General features: G+C 41.6%; 2 protein-coding genes across 4 annotated transcripts in view; both read right to left on the reverse strand.

Annotated features, from left to right (window-relative positions):
* Nucleotides 1-12625, reverse strand: part of Rpl10a (ribosomal protein L10a) — a 179013-nt gene extending 166388 nt beyond the window's left edge. Inside the window, exon 1 of the mRNA XM_076858858.1 lies at nt 12622-12625. Within this exon, the coding sequence (XP_076714973.1) occupies nt 12622-12624 (3 nt within the window). The 5' untranslated portion in view covers nt 12625. The remainder of the gene's footprint in view (nt 1-12621) is intronic.
* Znf76 (zinc finger protein 76) overlaps nt 1-14040 on the reverse strand; it is a 34157-nt gene extending 20117 nt beyond the window's left edge. The window contains exons 1-2 of one of the 3 annotated variants that reach the window (XM_076858855.1): nt 13846-14040; nt 11400-11492 (exon numbers count right to left, since the gene is read on the reverse strand). The gene's annotated coding sequence lies outside the window, so the exon portion shown is untranslated. The remainder of the gene's footprint in view (nt 1-11399; nt 11493-13845) is intronic. The other 2 variants (XM_076858854.1, XM_076858856.1) reach the window with 2 other exon arrangements.
* Between the last annotated feature and the right edge of the window lie 3154 nt (nt 14041-17194).

Genomic DNA, 17194 nt, shown 5'->3' on the forward strand with positions numbered 1-17194 from the left:
GAACACCCTTACAATGGAATATTATTCAGCAATAAGAATAAATGAACTATAAACTGGGTGTGGTGGTGCACATCTGTAATCTCAGTAACTTGGAGGCTGAGGCAGGAGGATCACAAGTTTGAGGACAGCCTCAGCAAGAGGAAGACTCTATTTCAAAAAAATAAATAAATAAAATAAAAAGGGCTGGGGATGTAGCTCAGTAATAAAGTGTTCCCTGGTTTCAAAACCAAATCAAACCAAACAAACGAAAAAGAACTATCAAGCCTTCAATAGACATGGAGGAATCTTAAATGCATATTGCTAAGTGAAAGAAACCAGTTTGAAAAGGCTGTATACAATATGATTCCAACTCTATGACATTCTGGGAAAGATTACAGAGACAATAAAAAAATCATGGCTGCCAAAAGTTCAGAGTGAGGGAGGGAAGGATTAATAGGTGAAGCACAGGGGGCTCACAGGGCAATAAGACTCTTCTGTATGTTATCATAAGGGTGGACACATGACATTATACATTTGGCAAAACCAATAGAATGCACAACGCGAAGTCAGCCCTAATGTAAACTATGGATTTCAATTATCAATACTGTATCAATATTGTTCATCAACTGTAACAAATACACCATGACAATGCAACATGTTTTAATGATAAAACGGGAGGGGGGTGTATGGGAATTTTCTGCTCAATTTTTCTGTAAATTTAAAAGTACTTAAGAAATAGCCTATTAATTACAAATAAATCCAAATCCAACAATCAAAGTTGGCAAGGCAGAGAGACAGGCACAAGTGTGTCTTGCTGATGACACTGGAGGTTGCTTCTGGCTTTCAAGAGAACAATCTGTTAATGCTTAACCCCACTGGGAAAGATTCCCGTTTCAAGATCTAAAAAGCCTGTCTTCATAATTCATCCCACAAAAAGAATGTACAAAAGAAAAGAATTACTTGCATAATAATTCTTGTTTAAATATTTTAGACAAGAACCATGAAGCCTATCTGGATTGATGGAGGGGGTTTAACAAATTAACAGTAAGTGAAAATAGACATTATTGAACATTCATCTAGTTCAAATGTACATAAACCTCAACTCCATTTCAGACGAGACCAGAAGAGACCAAAGACAAATGAACAGTTGTGCTAAATGGGATATGATTTTTTAAAAAATAAAATGGTTGAGGAGCCAGAGGAGGTAGCTCAGTGGTAGAGTGCCTGCCTAGCATGTGAGGCCTGGGTTCAATCCCCACCCCACCCCCCCAAAAAAAACCAAAAATAAAGAAAGAAGTTGTTTAACTAAAAGACACCAGCACTGGGCAGAGAGGCAGTTCTACACTGAACTGCTTGCTTTCCAACACCTATCCTCTTGGGATTTCCCTTAATTCTCTCCCATAACCTTCCTATTAATTCCTACACCCATCTCTCCCAGGTCCTGCAAAGGAAAACTCCTATTCCTCTCTTAATTCATGCCAGCATAAATACTGAGGTGGTGAACTTCTCCCTCTAGGAATTTTCTTCCCACATAACCACCAAAAGCGCAGGTATTCTTGGACATATTTTTAAATGCAATATTCTTTAAATGGGATATTTTGACTTGTTGAAGAGTGTCATGGTGGGATCTCGTGATTCAGTATCCTCTGCAGATGTTCAGGAAGTTGGTACATTCTGAATTCAAAAAAATGTCTATGAGACTGTGGGGAAACAGGCAGACTTTTGGTGGGAAATTACATTGGGTATAATCTCTATAGAAAGTAGTTAGGCAATATAATTAAAAAATTATAACTGTATATACCATCTGACCCAGCAATTTCACATCTAGTCCACATGTCTAAAAAATGGCATTCGAGGATGTGGGGAAAAAGGAACAGTCATACATTGCTGGTGGGACTGTAAATTGATGCAATCACTCTGGAAGGCAGAATGGAGATTCCTCAGAAAATTTGAAATGGACTACCCTTTGACCCAGCTATACTACTCCTTGGTGTATACCCAAAGGACTTAAAATCAGCACACTACAGTGTTGAAGCCACATCAATGTTTATAGCACCTCAATTCATAATAGCTAAGCTATGGAAACAACTGAGGTGCTCATCAAGAGATGAATGAATGAAGAAAATGTGTTATATATAAATACTGGAATATTACTCAGCCATAAAAAAGAATGACTTTATGACTTTTTTTTTTTTATACTTTTGCTGGTAAATGAATAGACCTAGAGACTATCATGCTAAGTGAAATAAGCCAATCCCCCCAAACCAAAGGTCAAATGTTCTCTCTGATATGGGGATGCTAACACACAATGGGGGGCAGGAGGGAAGAACATAATTTCAGACTGGGCATAGTGGCACATGCCTGTAATCCTAGTGGCTCAGGAGGCTGAGGCAGGAGGATCTCAAGTTCAAATCCAGCCTCAGCAATGGCAAACGCTTAGCAACTCAGTGAGACCTTGTTTCTAAATAAAATACAAAATAGGGCTGGAGATATGGTTCAGTGGTCAAGTGCCCTGGAGTTTAATCTCCAGTACCAAAAACGAAAAAAAAAAAAGTGGATTAGATAAAGGAGAATGAAGGAAAGGGAAGGGAGGGAGTATGAGAATAGAAAAGACAGTGGAATGAACCTGACATAATTCACCTATGTTCAAATATGGAATATACCACCAGGGAAACTCCAATCATGTACAACCTCAAGAATGGGATCCTAATTAGAATAATTTATACTCTATCTATGTATAATATGTTAAAATACATTGGGCTGGAGCTGGGGCTCAGCGGTAGAGCACTCACCTCGCATGTGTGAGGCCCTAGATTGGATCCTCAGCACCACATAAAAATAAATAAATAAAAATAACCTCCTATCAGGATGGCGCAGGCCTGTAATCCCAGCGACTCTGGGTGGCTGATGCAGGTGGATCGTGAGTTCAAACTCAGCAATTTAGTGAATCCCTAAGTAACTCAGGAGACCCTGTCTCTAAATAACATACAAAAAATGGTTGGGGATGTGGTTCAATGGTTACATGCCTCTGGGTTCAATCCTGGTACCAAAAAAATAAAAAATAAAAATAAAAATAAAAAAATAAATAAAAATAAAAGTATTGTGTCCAATTACAACTAAAAAATAAATATTAAAAAAAAATACACAGGGGTGGGGTTGGGGCTCAGTGGTGGAGTGTGGGAAGCCATTCTCACACGTGATTTGAATTACCTCCCTGGCTGGGTGAGAGGTGCTTAGATGTAACTGTGTCAGAACCTTCCCCACCCTTTCCCAGGTGCGAGGGCTTGTCCCTATGGAGGTGTGCCTGACCACTGACCCGAAGACCAATCACTGACCCTGACCTTGGAATGCTGCCCCCCCAGACCTTCATTGGATGGAATTTTCCCTTGAATTTTTTGTTCCCCAATAAAAGCTCACTCCCTGGTGTGTTCTCCCTCTCTCGCTGGCATCTTGTATTAACCTCACCACCGCATTAGGTGGCTGGAGGTGGGAGCAAGGAGGAGCCGTCTCTGGAACTGGGCAATAAAGGTAACTAGGATTATATCCTTTAATTTTAAAACTCACTAGTTAATTTCTATGCTTCGAATCTCTATTATGAAGCTCGCCTGCTGGTTGCATGGCAGAGTGGAGCACTTGCCTAGCATGTGTAAGGCACTGGGTTCGAGTCTCAGCACCACATATAAATAAATGAATAAAATAAAGGTTCATCAACATCTAAAAAGAAATACACTTGGGACTGGGGCTTGGGCTGAGCAGTAGAGAGCTTGCCTAGCACATGAGAGGCGCTGGGTTCGATCCTCAGCACCACATAAAAATAAATAAAATAAAGATATTGCATCCAACTACAACTAAAAATCTATTTTTTAAAAAATACACTCTACTGTCATGTATATCTAAAAAGAACAAATTAAAAAATGGTGTATGTTCAAGGTTAGTCACAGCATCCCTGCATGCATCTATAGATGAAATTCCACAGATTCCTCACATGATATGGAATGATCTCCAAAATATAGGAAATAAGTGGACTGGGGCTGTGGCTCAGCGGTAGAGCACTTGCCTAGCACTTGCAAGGCTCTGGATTCAATCCTCAGCATCACAGAAAAACAAATAAATAAAATAAATGTATTAAAAAAATAGGAGGACTGGGGTTGTGGCTCAGCGGAAGAGTGGTCATCCAGCATGTGCAAAGCCTGGGTTCAATCCTCAGTACCACATAAAAATAAAGGTATTGTGTCCAACTACTTCTAAAATATATATATATGTATTTGTGTGTGTGTGTGTGTGTGTATGTGTGTGGTTCTGGGTATTGAACCCAGGGCCTTGTGCATGCTAGGCAAGCACTCTACCAACTGAGCTATATCCCCAGACCCAAAAACATAAATGTTAAAAAAAAAAAAAAGAAAGAAAACTGACAAGGTATAAAATAGTGTCTTTTGTGTGCCACCTATTAACGTTAAAAAATAATCTGTGAAAGGACAGTCAAGAAATTATTAACCAGGGTTGTCTGTGGAAGGATAACTGAGTGACTGGGTCATGATAATGGAAAGTGACTTAATGTATATCTTTTATATTTAAAAAATTAAGCCTTAAGAATGTATTACCCATGAAATGCATTTTATACTTCTATGCTGAGTACAGGAATATCTATGTTCTCCAATCATGAGCGTCCAATCATGACAATTCAGTAACAATAGGATGAATTCTGCATTACAGATTTGTAGCAAATCACGTCTAAAATTTAGCTTCATAATTCATGGATGCCATTACTGAATACCATATGAAAACTGGTCAGGTTTATCATAAGACAACAGCGAGTCTACACAGGAATTGAAGACACACCGGCTCCAATAGGAGTGTGTTCTCAGCCTGGTCATGAGGTTTGGTCTGCTGAAATAGTGGTCTAGCAAGGCCTACCTGTTTCCCTTACTGCTCCATGTGGCCCCAAGACAATACTTCCTAAGTTGAGTTTGGTCCCTGTCACAGAAAAGAACCTGAGGGTACCCTTGCTACATCCCCTGAATCCAAGCCTCAGGGTAGCTCTACAATCTCAAGGGACACCAATAACGTTGTTCTTCTCTTAATTATTTGGATCTCATACTTTATCAATCATACTAAAATAGGGAATTCCTATAAATGAACAATTAAACAGTAAGATCAGAGATGAACAATTCACTGGAGGGTAAGCTCTGGGGGTGTTAAACCAGAGGCACTAGAAGAGGCATTCTGACTTTGGTGACGGTCTTACAGGCCATGAAGCTTTGAAAAATTTACCCAACACCACAGATCTTTCTGTGCTTCTATCAGCAAAACAAACACCTGCATAGGATTCATGACTCTTAAGTTTTTATAGCTTGACTGATAACTGCCAGGGTCAGAGATTTGTTTGTAGTTTTAGGAAACAGCACCCAAAGCAGGTTAAGGCCCTTAGTTAAAGATGATGGCTTTATGAGCTGGGGATGTGGCTCAAGCCGTAGCGCGATCGCCTGGCATGCGTGTAGACCGGCTTCGATCCAGCATCACATACAAAGATGTTGTGTCTGCCGAAAACTAGAAAATAAATATTAAAAAATTCTCAAAAAAAAAAAAAAAAAAAAGAGATGATGGCTTTAGCTGCACTTAGATTTGTATCTGTTTTTATTTTTGTTTTGTTTTCCAACTCAAATGTTTTTGCTTTTGTTTTTCTCCACTCGCCAGGACAAAATCTCCCATTTCAGTAAGTGGTAGAGGATGATTCCATACACTCTAAACTAATCTTGTGTATGACCTATCAATCAGGATGAGCTCTATCTCATATTCTTGTTTACCTGGTCAAAGAGACTTGCTTCACTGTAGAGTAGGGTGCCCCTTAAAGGTTTTCCTTTCTGAAACCTCAGTTTCCTAGTCAATCCTGGTCTGAAAATATTAAATGAAAAAAAAAATTTTTAATATTATTTTAGTTGTCAATGGACCTTTATTTACTGATATGCAGTGCTGAAAATCAAACCCAGTGTCTCACACATAGCTAGGCAGGCACTCTACCACTGAGCCATAACCCCAGCTCCAAATGTCAATTTTCTTATAATGTTTGAATTGCATGCTGTGTGATGAAATCCACACCATCCTGCTCTCTTCTACCTGGGACACAGATTATCCTTTCGTCCAGAGCATCCACACAGTACATGTATATGCTACCCTTTCATTAGTCATATGGTGGCCATCTCAGTTATCAGATCCACTGTCTTGGTAATGCAGTGCTTGCAATGAAGTAATCCCTGTTAGTAACAGCCCCAGGGTGCAAGAGTACTGACCTTCCAATTCAAATATGCAGAGAAGTCATAAAGTGCCTCCTTTAAGTGAAAAAGGTGAAAGTTTTTAGCTTAATAAGAAAAAAAAAACTTTTTCCCCAGTGCTGGGGATTGAACCCAGGACCTGGAGATGCTGAACAACTGCTCTACCACTAAGCTATAGTACCCCAGTTCCAGAAAAAAAAAAATTAAGATCTATGGTAAGAACAAATTTTTCACCCTTGAAATTATCAAGAAAGAAAAAGAAATTCTTGCTAGTTTTTCTGTTGCATCTCAAACTGCAAAAGGTAAGGTCACAGTGTGTGATAATGTTTAGTTAAGAAAGATAATATATTAAATTTGTGCATATATATATTTAAAAAATTTTTTAGTTGTATATGGACACAATCTCTTTATTAATTTATTTTTATGTGGTGCTGAGGATCAAACCCACTACTTCACCCGTGCGAGGCAAGTACTCTACCACTGAGCCACAACCCCAGCCCTTGTGCATATATTTATAGGAAGAAAAATTGCATCCACTGGGGGTCTTAGAACTGATCCCTGTGGATAAGGGAGTACACTACCATATAATCATTTAAGTGTCAGAAGGACAACTTCCAGATGCAAATCAAAGAGCATGTTGCCACAATATGTGTTTTTCTTGACCCCTGATTCTTAGGGGGAAAATAATACACTCTTACTTTCTGTCATACTGATTATAACTTAAGTTCCTAGAGAGCATGCCTTTTGGCTTAATTAGCACCTAACAAAGATTATACCCACAGATACAAATGATTAATACCATTTGTTTACACAGCTGAATTTAGTTCAAATTTGAAACCTGATTCAGTTCTACTTATTGTGAATTAGATCTAACCAAAACTTTGGAGACCAGATTTTATCTATTATAAAACTATGAACTTCTTAACAGAAGTTCCTAGAAAAGAACTAAATGTCGAGCGAATGAATGAAGTGGGGAAGGAACTGAAGCCCACCAGCCTATCCCTTCCCAGCCATATTTACCATTCCCAACTCTTCCTAGGCTTGGCTGGCTGACCACTGGTTGCTTTTTTGTTTCTTTTTTTTTTGGTAGGGAGCGCTGGGGATCGAACCCAAGCCTTGTACATAACAGGTAAGTACTCTATCACTGAGTTATATCCCTGGCTCCTAGACTGACCACTTTTGCTCACCTGATAATACCATTCTACCTGTCTCTGGCATCCCCCATTCATTGTTTCCTCCCAGACTCGGTTCAAGAATAAGCTTTACCTGGCTACTGTCACATTCTATTTAAAATTCTACTTAAAATTACAGTACTCTCCCCCTGCAAAATTATAATACGCATACTCTTGGCACTCCAGTTCTATGTTCCCTCTGCATTTAGCAGTGAAGCTATACCAGAGGGGGCTTGTCTGTAGTGTCCATTAGGGCACAGATTCATCTCCATCATCATATCCTCGTGCAGCACATTCCCCAGCAAATGGCAGGCATGCCCTGGGTATAACTTTACTGAATAAAGGAAGGACTCTTACTATGAATACCACTACTCCATGTAGAGCTCAGCAGTTTTCAAAATGCTCTCAAATATATTATCTCATTTACTCTAAACAATTACTTACTCAACTCTCACAATAGGAAGGGATGAGGAGACTGCTCATTTCTAGTCTAAAGCAGTCATTTGGCAGATGAAGAGGCCAGCACTACTGTAGGAGTTCCAAAGGATCACACAGTTACCTTGAAGCAGAGCACAGCCTGACACCTAAACTGCCAGTGCTCTTCCCACCATACTCCTGTCTCTTGCTTGGTACTAAAAACAGATTATTTACTAGGGTCCAACGTACTTGTATATCCAGCTGCTTATCAACAACTCTTTGATGTTCAAAAAACATCTCAGAAGTGACATATTCAACAGGGAACTACTTATCTCCTCCTTCTCACATTCTGTCCCCTTCTAAGCCCCCCCCCCATTTCAGTAAATGGGAATTTCACTCTGTAGTTGCTCAGGCAAAAAAATATGTGCGTCATCCTCAACATCTCTTTCATTTGTTGTATCCAGTCTATCAGCAAATTTCAGCTGCTCCTCTTACAGGGTGAGTCCAGAATCCAACTGCTTTTTGCTCTTCTATTGCTTAACTTTGGATGTGAACCACCAACTTTTCGTCTGGACCACTGCAGTAGCCCCTTCAACCCTTTCCCTCATAAGCCCCATTATAGGTTGTTCTCAGCAGAGCAGCCAGAATGATCTTTGCAAAATGTAAGTCACTTAGCTACTGAGACTCCTTTAATTGTGTCACTTAGCTACTGAGATTCCTTTAATGGCTCACATATCACTTATAATTCACAACAAAAACCAGTGGCCCGTAAGACCCAGCACCCCCAATCCATTTCCATCACAACATCTCCTGATGCTTCCCCTCTCTTTTTTTTAATATTATTTTTTAGTTGTAGTTGAACACAATAACTTCATTTCACTTATTTATTTTTATGTGGTGCTGAGGATCGAACTCAGGGTCTTGCACATGGGAGGCGAGTGCTCTACCGCTGAGCCACAACCCCAGCCCTGCTTCCCCTTTCTGATCCTACTGTAGCCATACTGGCCAGCTTCTTCATGTTTTTCAAATATGCCAGATACAATCCTTCCTCATAGCCTTTGAGTTTGCTATTTACCCTAACGGGAATAAACTTAGCTCACTGCCTAATTTCTTACATGTCTTTGCTCAAATGCCACTTTTTTTTAAAGCAAGATGTTCTGAGGCCATTCTATTTAAAATTATAATACACTCCCCCTGCAAAATTATAATACGCATACTCTTGGCACACTCTCTCTTTTCTGGTTAATTTTCTAAATATATATTTCACTTGTTTATTCTTTCTATCTATCTATCTATCTATCTATCTATCTATCTATCTATCTATCTATCTATCTATCTATATCTGTGGTTCTGGGATTGAACCCAGGGATGCTTTACCACTGAGATACATTTCCAGCCCTTTTTATTTTGAGACAGAGTCTTGCTAAGTTGCCCAGGCTGGCCTCAAACTTGCCATCCTTCTCCTTCAGCCTCCTGAGTAGTTGGGATTATAGGCATGTGCTGCCATGTCCAGCAAGAGTTCTAATTTTTAAATTTAGCTTCCTCATATCTCACAAATGGAAGAGGTCAGAGATAGAACTAAATATATTACTTAATCTAGATAATAGTACTACCTATTGATAAGAGTAATAGCAGCTCATTTGCTCTGAGGTGTTTTCTAAATTTGTACTTGTTCATCTAACTGCCCTCCCAAAACTTTATTATGATTTCTAACATTCACAAAAGCAGAAAAAAAAAATAGTATAATGAACTTCTTGAACCCATTACTAAACTTCAACAGTATCCAACATTTGCCAGCTTGGTTTCCTTTATTCTCTTATCGTCTCTATCCTCCCGTTAAATATTTCACCTAGCTGTTTTATTAAGAACAAGTCTATGTCAGACATCCTCTGACCTTGTTACTGCTGTATTATAAAACTACCAACCAACCTCTCTAGCCTTCCCAGAAGTAAAGCTAAAACAATAAATAAAATTAAAAGCAAAGCACTGGGGCTGTGGTTGTGGCTCTGTGGTAGAGCGCTTGCCTCGCACATATGAGGCACATGGTTCAATCCTCAGCACCACATTAAAAAAATTAAATAAGATAAAGATATTGTGCCCATGTATAACTAAAAATATATTTAAAAAAGTAAAGCACCTATTCCCCCAGAAGAACAATGACTAAAAAAGTTATGGCTAAATTCCAGACTATCTAAATCAAAGGGCTCATCCATTATCATGCTTGGAAGGCTTTGGAGAAGTGGGTTGTGGCCACAAAACTTAGGCACAATCTGTTTTTACTTGTTTGCACTTGTTTGAACTTCTGAGTTAATTTAATCCAATAAGTATTTACTGATTATCTTCTAAATACGAGAGGCACTATTAAGATGCCAGAAGATAAAGAAAACCCAGCCTCTGTTCTAAAGGAAATCACAGGGCGGAAAGAAAGAGCAGTACACAAATAACTAAAATATAAGGCAGATATGTTCTTTGCCTTAAGAAAGATGAAACAAATCAAGGGCAAAAATTCTTCTTTTTAATCCACCCACAGAATTTGTAGCCCTCAGGACATACCCCCTGTCTGTATTAATTGCTGTACAGTCTGTAAATATGTTTAGGGGACCTGGGAATTTGGTGACCCACACAGAATAGACTTTGGGATGTAGATCTTTAATGTCACAGTTGCTACTCACCATCCAGCTTCTAGTGGGAGGGAAGTGGAAAGTTCTGCCAAGGGACTGGAGAACAATGGGGCTAATTCAATACCAGGGAGGCCGACACTCAACGCATTCTACCCTGAGGGAACATACAGCTAGCAGCTTCATAAACAGGACAGGACAGTGGGAATGTGTTCAGGAGACACGCTAGAGCTATTCTACAGGATTTCTCATGGTTCTCTCCTTTCTACCTAAAAGACCAAGATCTTGATGATCGACTATCAGAAGCCATCAAAAGTTGTCAGAGGAGGGTGGGAAAAATATATCTATTTCCCACTTTGGGCAAACCAAAAAGGCTGATGAGGTTTTATGTGAAGAAAGGAGGGCTGAGAGCAGAAGGGTTTCACATGGCCCCGAGGTTAGATGTATAAGAGAGTGAAAAGAGCAGGATTGGGGTGGGAGGGAGATTTACACTATAATAAATTTGTTATCAAGATGGTGAGGAGAGGATTATTAGGGAGACAAAAAAGAGAATAGAAAGGAGAGCACTGTGAGAAATACAGGGAGAGGGAAGGTGAAAGACAATTTCAATTTGAAAAGGTGATCACTGATGAAAATGAGGGAGGACACCATGAGACTGGGATACTGGACAGGGTGTGAAGGGAAAGGATTTTAGGATGGAAGACTACATACATTATGAAGGATGGGTTCACGTTGGGATGGAAAGGGCTCATTTCACTGAAGCTGGGCATATCAGAAAGTCTCTAGATGAAAGTTCCAGGGAATTGGATATGGCTAAGGATGGCACAAGTGGGGAGAGGAGGTAGAACATTGAGACTAAAAGCAGGAAGGGATCATAGGAAGAAAGACTGGGATAGAGTCTTAATATATATGGACACATGGATTTCTGGGGGTAAGAGACCTACCAGGATGAAGATTGGGGATAAAGCATCAGTGAGCTTGGAGACACTTCTGGGTGAGATCATGGGGTGAGGGCTGGGAACTCCAAGGACCTATAGCTGGGCAAAGGATGTAGAGAGGTGTTCATGTTAATTAGGTTCAGGACATGCTACCCCAAAATATGGCAATTTGAGAAAATGTCTCACCTTCTCCTGGCTTTCCCTCCTGAAGCAAGTCATAAGAGCCTCATGTGATAGGTATTTTCCCTAAACCCAAAGGACTGTCCTATTTTTGAAGGCACAGGGTCACAGAGAAGAACTTGAACAAACAGGGCTTTCTGTTTCCCTGGTTTGTTACCATTAGATCACACTCTTTCTCTACAACTTCCCACCTTTCATCAAAGGAAGCACAAAAATACAGGTTTAACTTTTTCTTTGGGTATGCATTTCCTTATTGAAGGTCCCAAGCCATGTAAAAAACTTATATTAAATAAACTTGTATGCTTTTCTCTTGTTAATCTTTTGTGATAGAGGCCTTAGTTATGAACCTAAAAGACATTTTCCCTTCCACATAAGGTACAAGGGTTTTAGGGCAAAAGGGGCCAAAAGCCATGAACAATAGGAGGAGAAAGTCACCAAACTAGGGAGCAAAGGGTAATAGAAACCCTAGAGGACACGGAATGAGTTGATGTTGAGTTTAAGAACTATAGATAAGAGAGCTCTATAATGGTGTAAGTGGGTTTTTTGAAGACTGGGTTTAAATCCCCATTCTGCTATTAGTGGTATGAGTTTCAGGTGTATTTCTTTAAAACCAAATCCCCCCAAAAAAGAAGGGACAGGAAATGGTGAATATAATAATAATTACCTACTGGGCTTATTGATAGGTATATTTAACTTTTATATATACAAAGATTGGTAACCGTAGATGCTCAATAAGCCAATTACTATTAAGGAAGTACAAGGGTTAAAAAAAAAATAGTAGTGAGAGGGACTTAGCAGAGATGAGAAGAGGATGGGGATTCCAAGATGTCAGGAGTATTGCAAGGTATGGATTACATGGTCATTGCTGAACCCTTAGCACCCAAGACAGAGTAAGACCTACGGGTGCTCCTCAGTAAAAACAAGAACTTGGGCTGGGGATATAGCTCAGCTGGTAGAGTGCTTGCCTCACATGCACAGGGCCATGTGTTCAATCCCCAGCACCACAAAAAAACAAGAACTTACACATAAAGGTTACCCATGTGAGAGGCATGGTGCCACGTGCATGTGTCGCTCAGTCACTACTATCATCTTAGTAGAAGTGGACACTAAAGATTCAGACTAACTAAATGGTATGCCAAAAGTTCCATAGCTTAACTCCAGTTAGACCAGAACCTAGATTTATGACATCAATGTCCCAAGCTGAAGCTCTCAGCTATACTGCTTTATAAATAAGTCAACTAATTGGCCCTAATCAAGAGGAATGAGTATGGGCAATTAAGAGTGTACAGGGTCATGGGAACAAGGGGGAAGATTCATAAAGCAAGTGGACCATGGGGTGAGCTTATAAGACCAAGATTCTAGGGTAAGGGTACAGAAATGATTGCAAACAATTGTCTTCACTGAGAACTGCAGAATTATACAGTTGGAAGGAAACTCTGAGATCATCTAGCCCAACCTCATCACAATACTGAGGAACAGAGGGAAGAAGGGACTTCTCCCAGGTTCCCAAAGCACAGCAGTGGCAGAATGGGGACTTGAACCAAGTTCACACACTCAATCCAGAATTTTCTGATGCCTCCAATTATTACTACTTCATATTCATCTCTATATTCTCCTCACCACAACTGTGCTGGGACACTTGTAGGTCATGTGCTGATTGACACTGGAGGGCTGAGGGCGCAGAGAGGGTTGCCAGTAGGGTGATTTTAGGACGAAAGGAAAGCATGTAACTGAGAATCACGGGGTTACAGGGCAGACTGAAGGTTACATAGATGAGTGGGTGGGAAATTATTGGTGTATGATTTTACAAGTGGTTACAGTGGTTTGAGAGGAGTCACTAAGTTTGTGGGGGAACACAGGGCAGTCTGGGGAAGGTTGGGGGTCACCAAGGAGGGATGTGGGGATCTTGGGGCCGTGTGAGTTACTGGGTTGGTGGGTCCCTGAGAAGTACTGAGGTTAGCAGTATATGAATAAGAATGAAGGGTCACCTGGTCAGGTTTGGGGTCAGTGGGTGGGGTGTGGGGTCACAGAGGTGGGAGGCGGGCACTGTCACTGGGTGGGGTTTGAGAGTCATGGAGGAGGAGTCGCAGGTGGGAATGGAGGGGCAGGGACCCTAGGTGGAGGAGGGGCCAGACCGCCGTCCAGTGGCCCGGCCGCCGGGTTAGGGCCGGAGGAGGGTGGGCACGACGGGCTCGGGATCTTCCCAGGGCCCTGCGCCCGCCCAGCCTCCCACCTTGGTCATGGTGGACCCAGTCTCCCCACAGCCACCAACCTGACAGCCCCCGAGGGCGACTCCGCCGACAGACCGCCATGCACCGGGCCCCGCCACCAGCGCCGGCCCCGCAACCCGCCTGCGCCATAGCCCGCCCGCCCGCGCGCGGCTTGCCTCGCGCGATATCCAGGTTCCAGGGCCGCCGCACTTTCCTCCGCTCTCGGCGCGCCTTTACCGGGCCCCGGAACCCGTATAGAAATTACAGGGCACGCTCCACCCCGCCCCCCCCTCCGCCGCGGTGGCCGTCTACTTATCCCGGTTCCGGGGCCCCTGGAGCCCGGGCAACCCGGCTCCGAACCGAGGCCCTCGGAGCCCCGCCCGCACCGGCTGAGGTGACGCAGGCCTGCGGAGCCGAGCGCCCGGGGAGGGCGTGGTGACGTCACCACGCCGGGTCAGGGCCCCGGCGCGGCTCGGAGCCCACAGTCGCTATAGCAATCGGGACTGTTACCTGGCCGCTCTAGGGCTCGGTCTACCTGAGGCCTCAGGCTGGAGCCCGGAGGGAGGCCTGGAGGGCTTCCCGCTCTCACGTCTCACGCGGCGTGCGGGCAAGAAGGTGCGCGTCTGGAGTCGGTGGCGGCTAACGGCGGGCAGGTTGTAAGGGGGGTTCCCGCGGGTCCACTGCCGGCACGGGGCTGCCTCCAGGCCGCGGCGGCGCGCCCTCAGCAAGAACCGCGCCCTAGGGTCCTGGGGCGCTTGACGTGTGCAGTCCGCTGGCATTGCTTACTGAACCTTGGAGCCAACCCCCTAAAGGAACCAACTGCAGGTATTAATAAATAGGTCGTTATCGAAAAGGACGACTTTGAGTGGTAAGGTATCTCCTTAGGGACCGTGCCTCGATGGCCCTCGGGTTGTCGCACTCCCATTCCTGGGTCAACTCCACTCCCAGCCTCAACACCAGCTGCACCCCTGGTAGGCTTGCAGTGGGGTGAGCAGAACCCAGCCCCTTTTGCTCTTTTGCCTTCCAAGCAAGGAGGGGATGCGAATGGGGCATTTTCGGAAACCTGAGGGAAAATGAAATGGAAGCGAGCTTTCCATAAAGTGGGGGAGCCGGCGCGATGGCGCACACCTGCAATCCTAGCTACTTGTAGGCTAAGGCTGGAGGATCGCATGATCGATGCCAGCCTTAGTAACTTAGCGAGACCTTGTCTCAAAATAGAAAATAGGACTGGGGATGTAGTTCAGTGATAGAGCACCCAGGGTTCAACCCCCAGAACCAAAACAAAAACAACACAGAGGGAATTAAAGAACTGGTAGCTTGCCTCTTCAGAGTAACTGGGAGCCTGGAGGAATTATATATGTAGAGAATATATATCTCCTCAGGCTCTAAATTTTTTTTGTTGTTTAAACAGGACTGGGGTTTGAACACAAATCGCTCTACTAATAATCTACATTCCCAGACCTTCTTTTTTTTTTTTTTTTTTTTTCCGAGACAGGGACAGGTTGCTGAAGCTGGCCTCGAACTTGCAATCCTCCTGCCTCAGCTTACCAAGTCATTAGAATTTCAGTAGGGCATGGTAAAAATAATTTTAAGTAAGTAAATTTGAAACATTTACAAAATATTGGGCTTGGGGCTTCTTAACAGTTAAAGATGCTTAGGGTAGGGGCACAGAGGTCCTGTTTAAACTTCCTCTTCTGTCTGAAGAACTTAACTGAAAAGCCTTCCCCTGTTCCTATCTTGTTTGTTTTGGCACAGCATTTCCAGAGGCAGAACTGGGACTAGAATTTTTACCATTTTCATGTCACTGAGTGACAACTGATGGGCCATTTCTATGTTTAATAATTAATCCTTTATAGATTTCGTAGTATATAAAGAAAGGAATAGCCTGACCACTGTATGATGTCCTCTTTCTGTTCCTTTTTGTTGGAAGTTTGACAAGTGATTTTTCATAATACAGAGAGTATATAAGTAGCTTCTTTTTCAGCATGGATTGTTGAGTAGAAATACAACAGGAATAGAACTAGAATGTATCCAAGTTTGTCCCCCACCACCTTTTTCCATATTAAAAATACATCTGTCCTTTGTTAGAGTCCTTGTAGAGCCTAATCTCTTGGCTGATTACCTCTCCCATCATATATTTAACAAAAAACAGGATCTTCCCAGGGTCCTGCCTGAAGTAATGATTCTAATAATGAGAAATTTCAGGTCCTGAGGGGAACTGGCATAGAAGATATTTTGGAGAAGAGTACTGAATATCATTTCTAGCAGTTCTGTTCCCCTACCCACCGACAACATAGAGGGCTAGTGTTCCTCAGACATTTAAAAAAAATAGTTGGGCATGGTGGTGTACATCTGTAGAGAGCTCCTAGGTTCCACAAAAAAACAATAACAACAAGAAAAAAATTCTCCTCTAGCAGAAATTTTGTATGGTTCCATTCTCATATTCTTCATTCATTTCCCATAATTACTGTATTACTAAATTACATAAATAATATATCTTGTGAATCCTAAAAATTAAAATTTTTATTGAGGATACACCTCTTAATGAGAAATTTAGTGTTTCTACCCAAGTAGCTCAGGTATCATGGATGAATATTATTCAATGATAGGAAGATATAAGGTAAGACATCAATTCTCTCCCTTTTTAAAATAGACTTAGTGTTGAGAAACCTTGTTCACAAAATTGGAAAATAAAGAGATTTGTTACAATGATATTCCCCAAGTCTTTGAACTTCTAAATTATATGCCAACAATCACAATGAGATCTATTATCAAATATTGTCAAAAATATTCCTTTAATTTTATTAAAAGCAAAGAATTGGAAACCACCGATCTTGCAAAAGGATTTATTATCTAGTTATTAGAATCTCAGTTTTAGTTTATTAAAAATCATTTTATCTATTAACCTTTTCACTCAGATGAATGTTGTTAAACATTTATCCAAACATTTATCCATTTAAACAACAACAAAAAGACAAAAACAATAACAACAAAACACCTGCCATTTGTGTAATTGGCCAAACCAATCTTCATTTCAAATTGGTCAATCAAATTAGACTTATTGTCTGTCAAGAAAACATCTGACTTATCCATACTCCTTTTTCAATACATATTTTTTGATGAAATTCTTTTATCATTACATGTTTTCAGAATCTTTCTGTTAAAATTTCTGTAGTGCAGATTCAGCTCCATCTGTATAAAAAAACATCTCAGCTGGGCGCAGTGGCTTAGGACACTGAGAAAGGAGGATCACAAGTTCAAAGCCAGCTTCAGCAAATTAGTGAAGTCCTAAGCAACTTAGGGAGGCCCTATCTCAAAATGAAAAATAAAATGGTCTGGGGATGTTGCTCAGTGGTTAAGCACCCTTGGGTTCAATCCCTGGCAAAAAAAAAAAAAAAAAAAAAAGACACA

Source organism: Callospermophilus lateralis, chromosome 6 (assembly GCF_048772815.1).
Source record: "Callospermophilus lateralis isolate mCalLat2 chromosome 6, mCalLat2.hap1, whole genome shotgun sequence".
In the NCBI taxonomy this organism is placed as follows: domain Eukaryota; kingdom Metazoa; phylum Chordata; class Mammalia; order Rodentia; family Sciuridae; genus Callospermophilus; species Callospermophilus lateralis.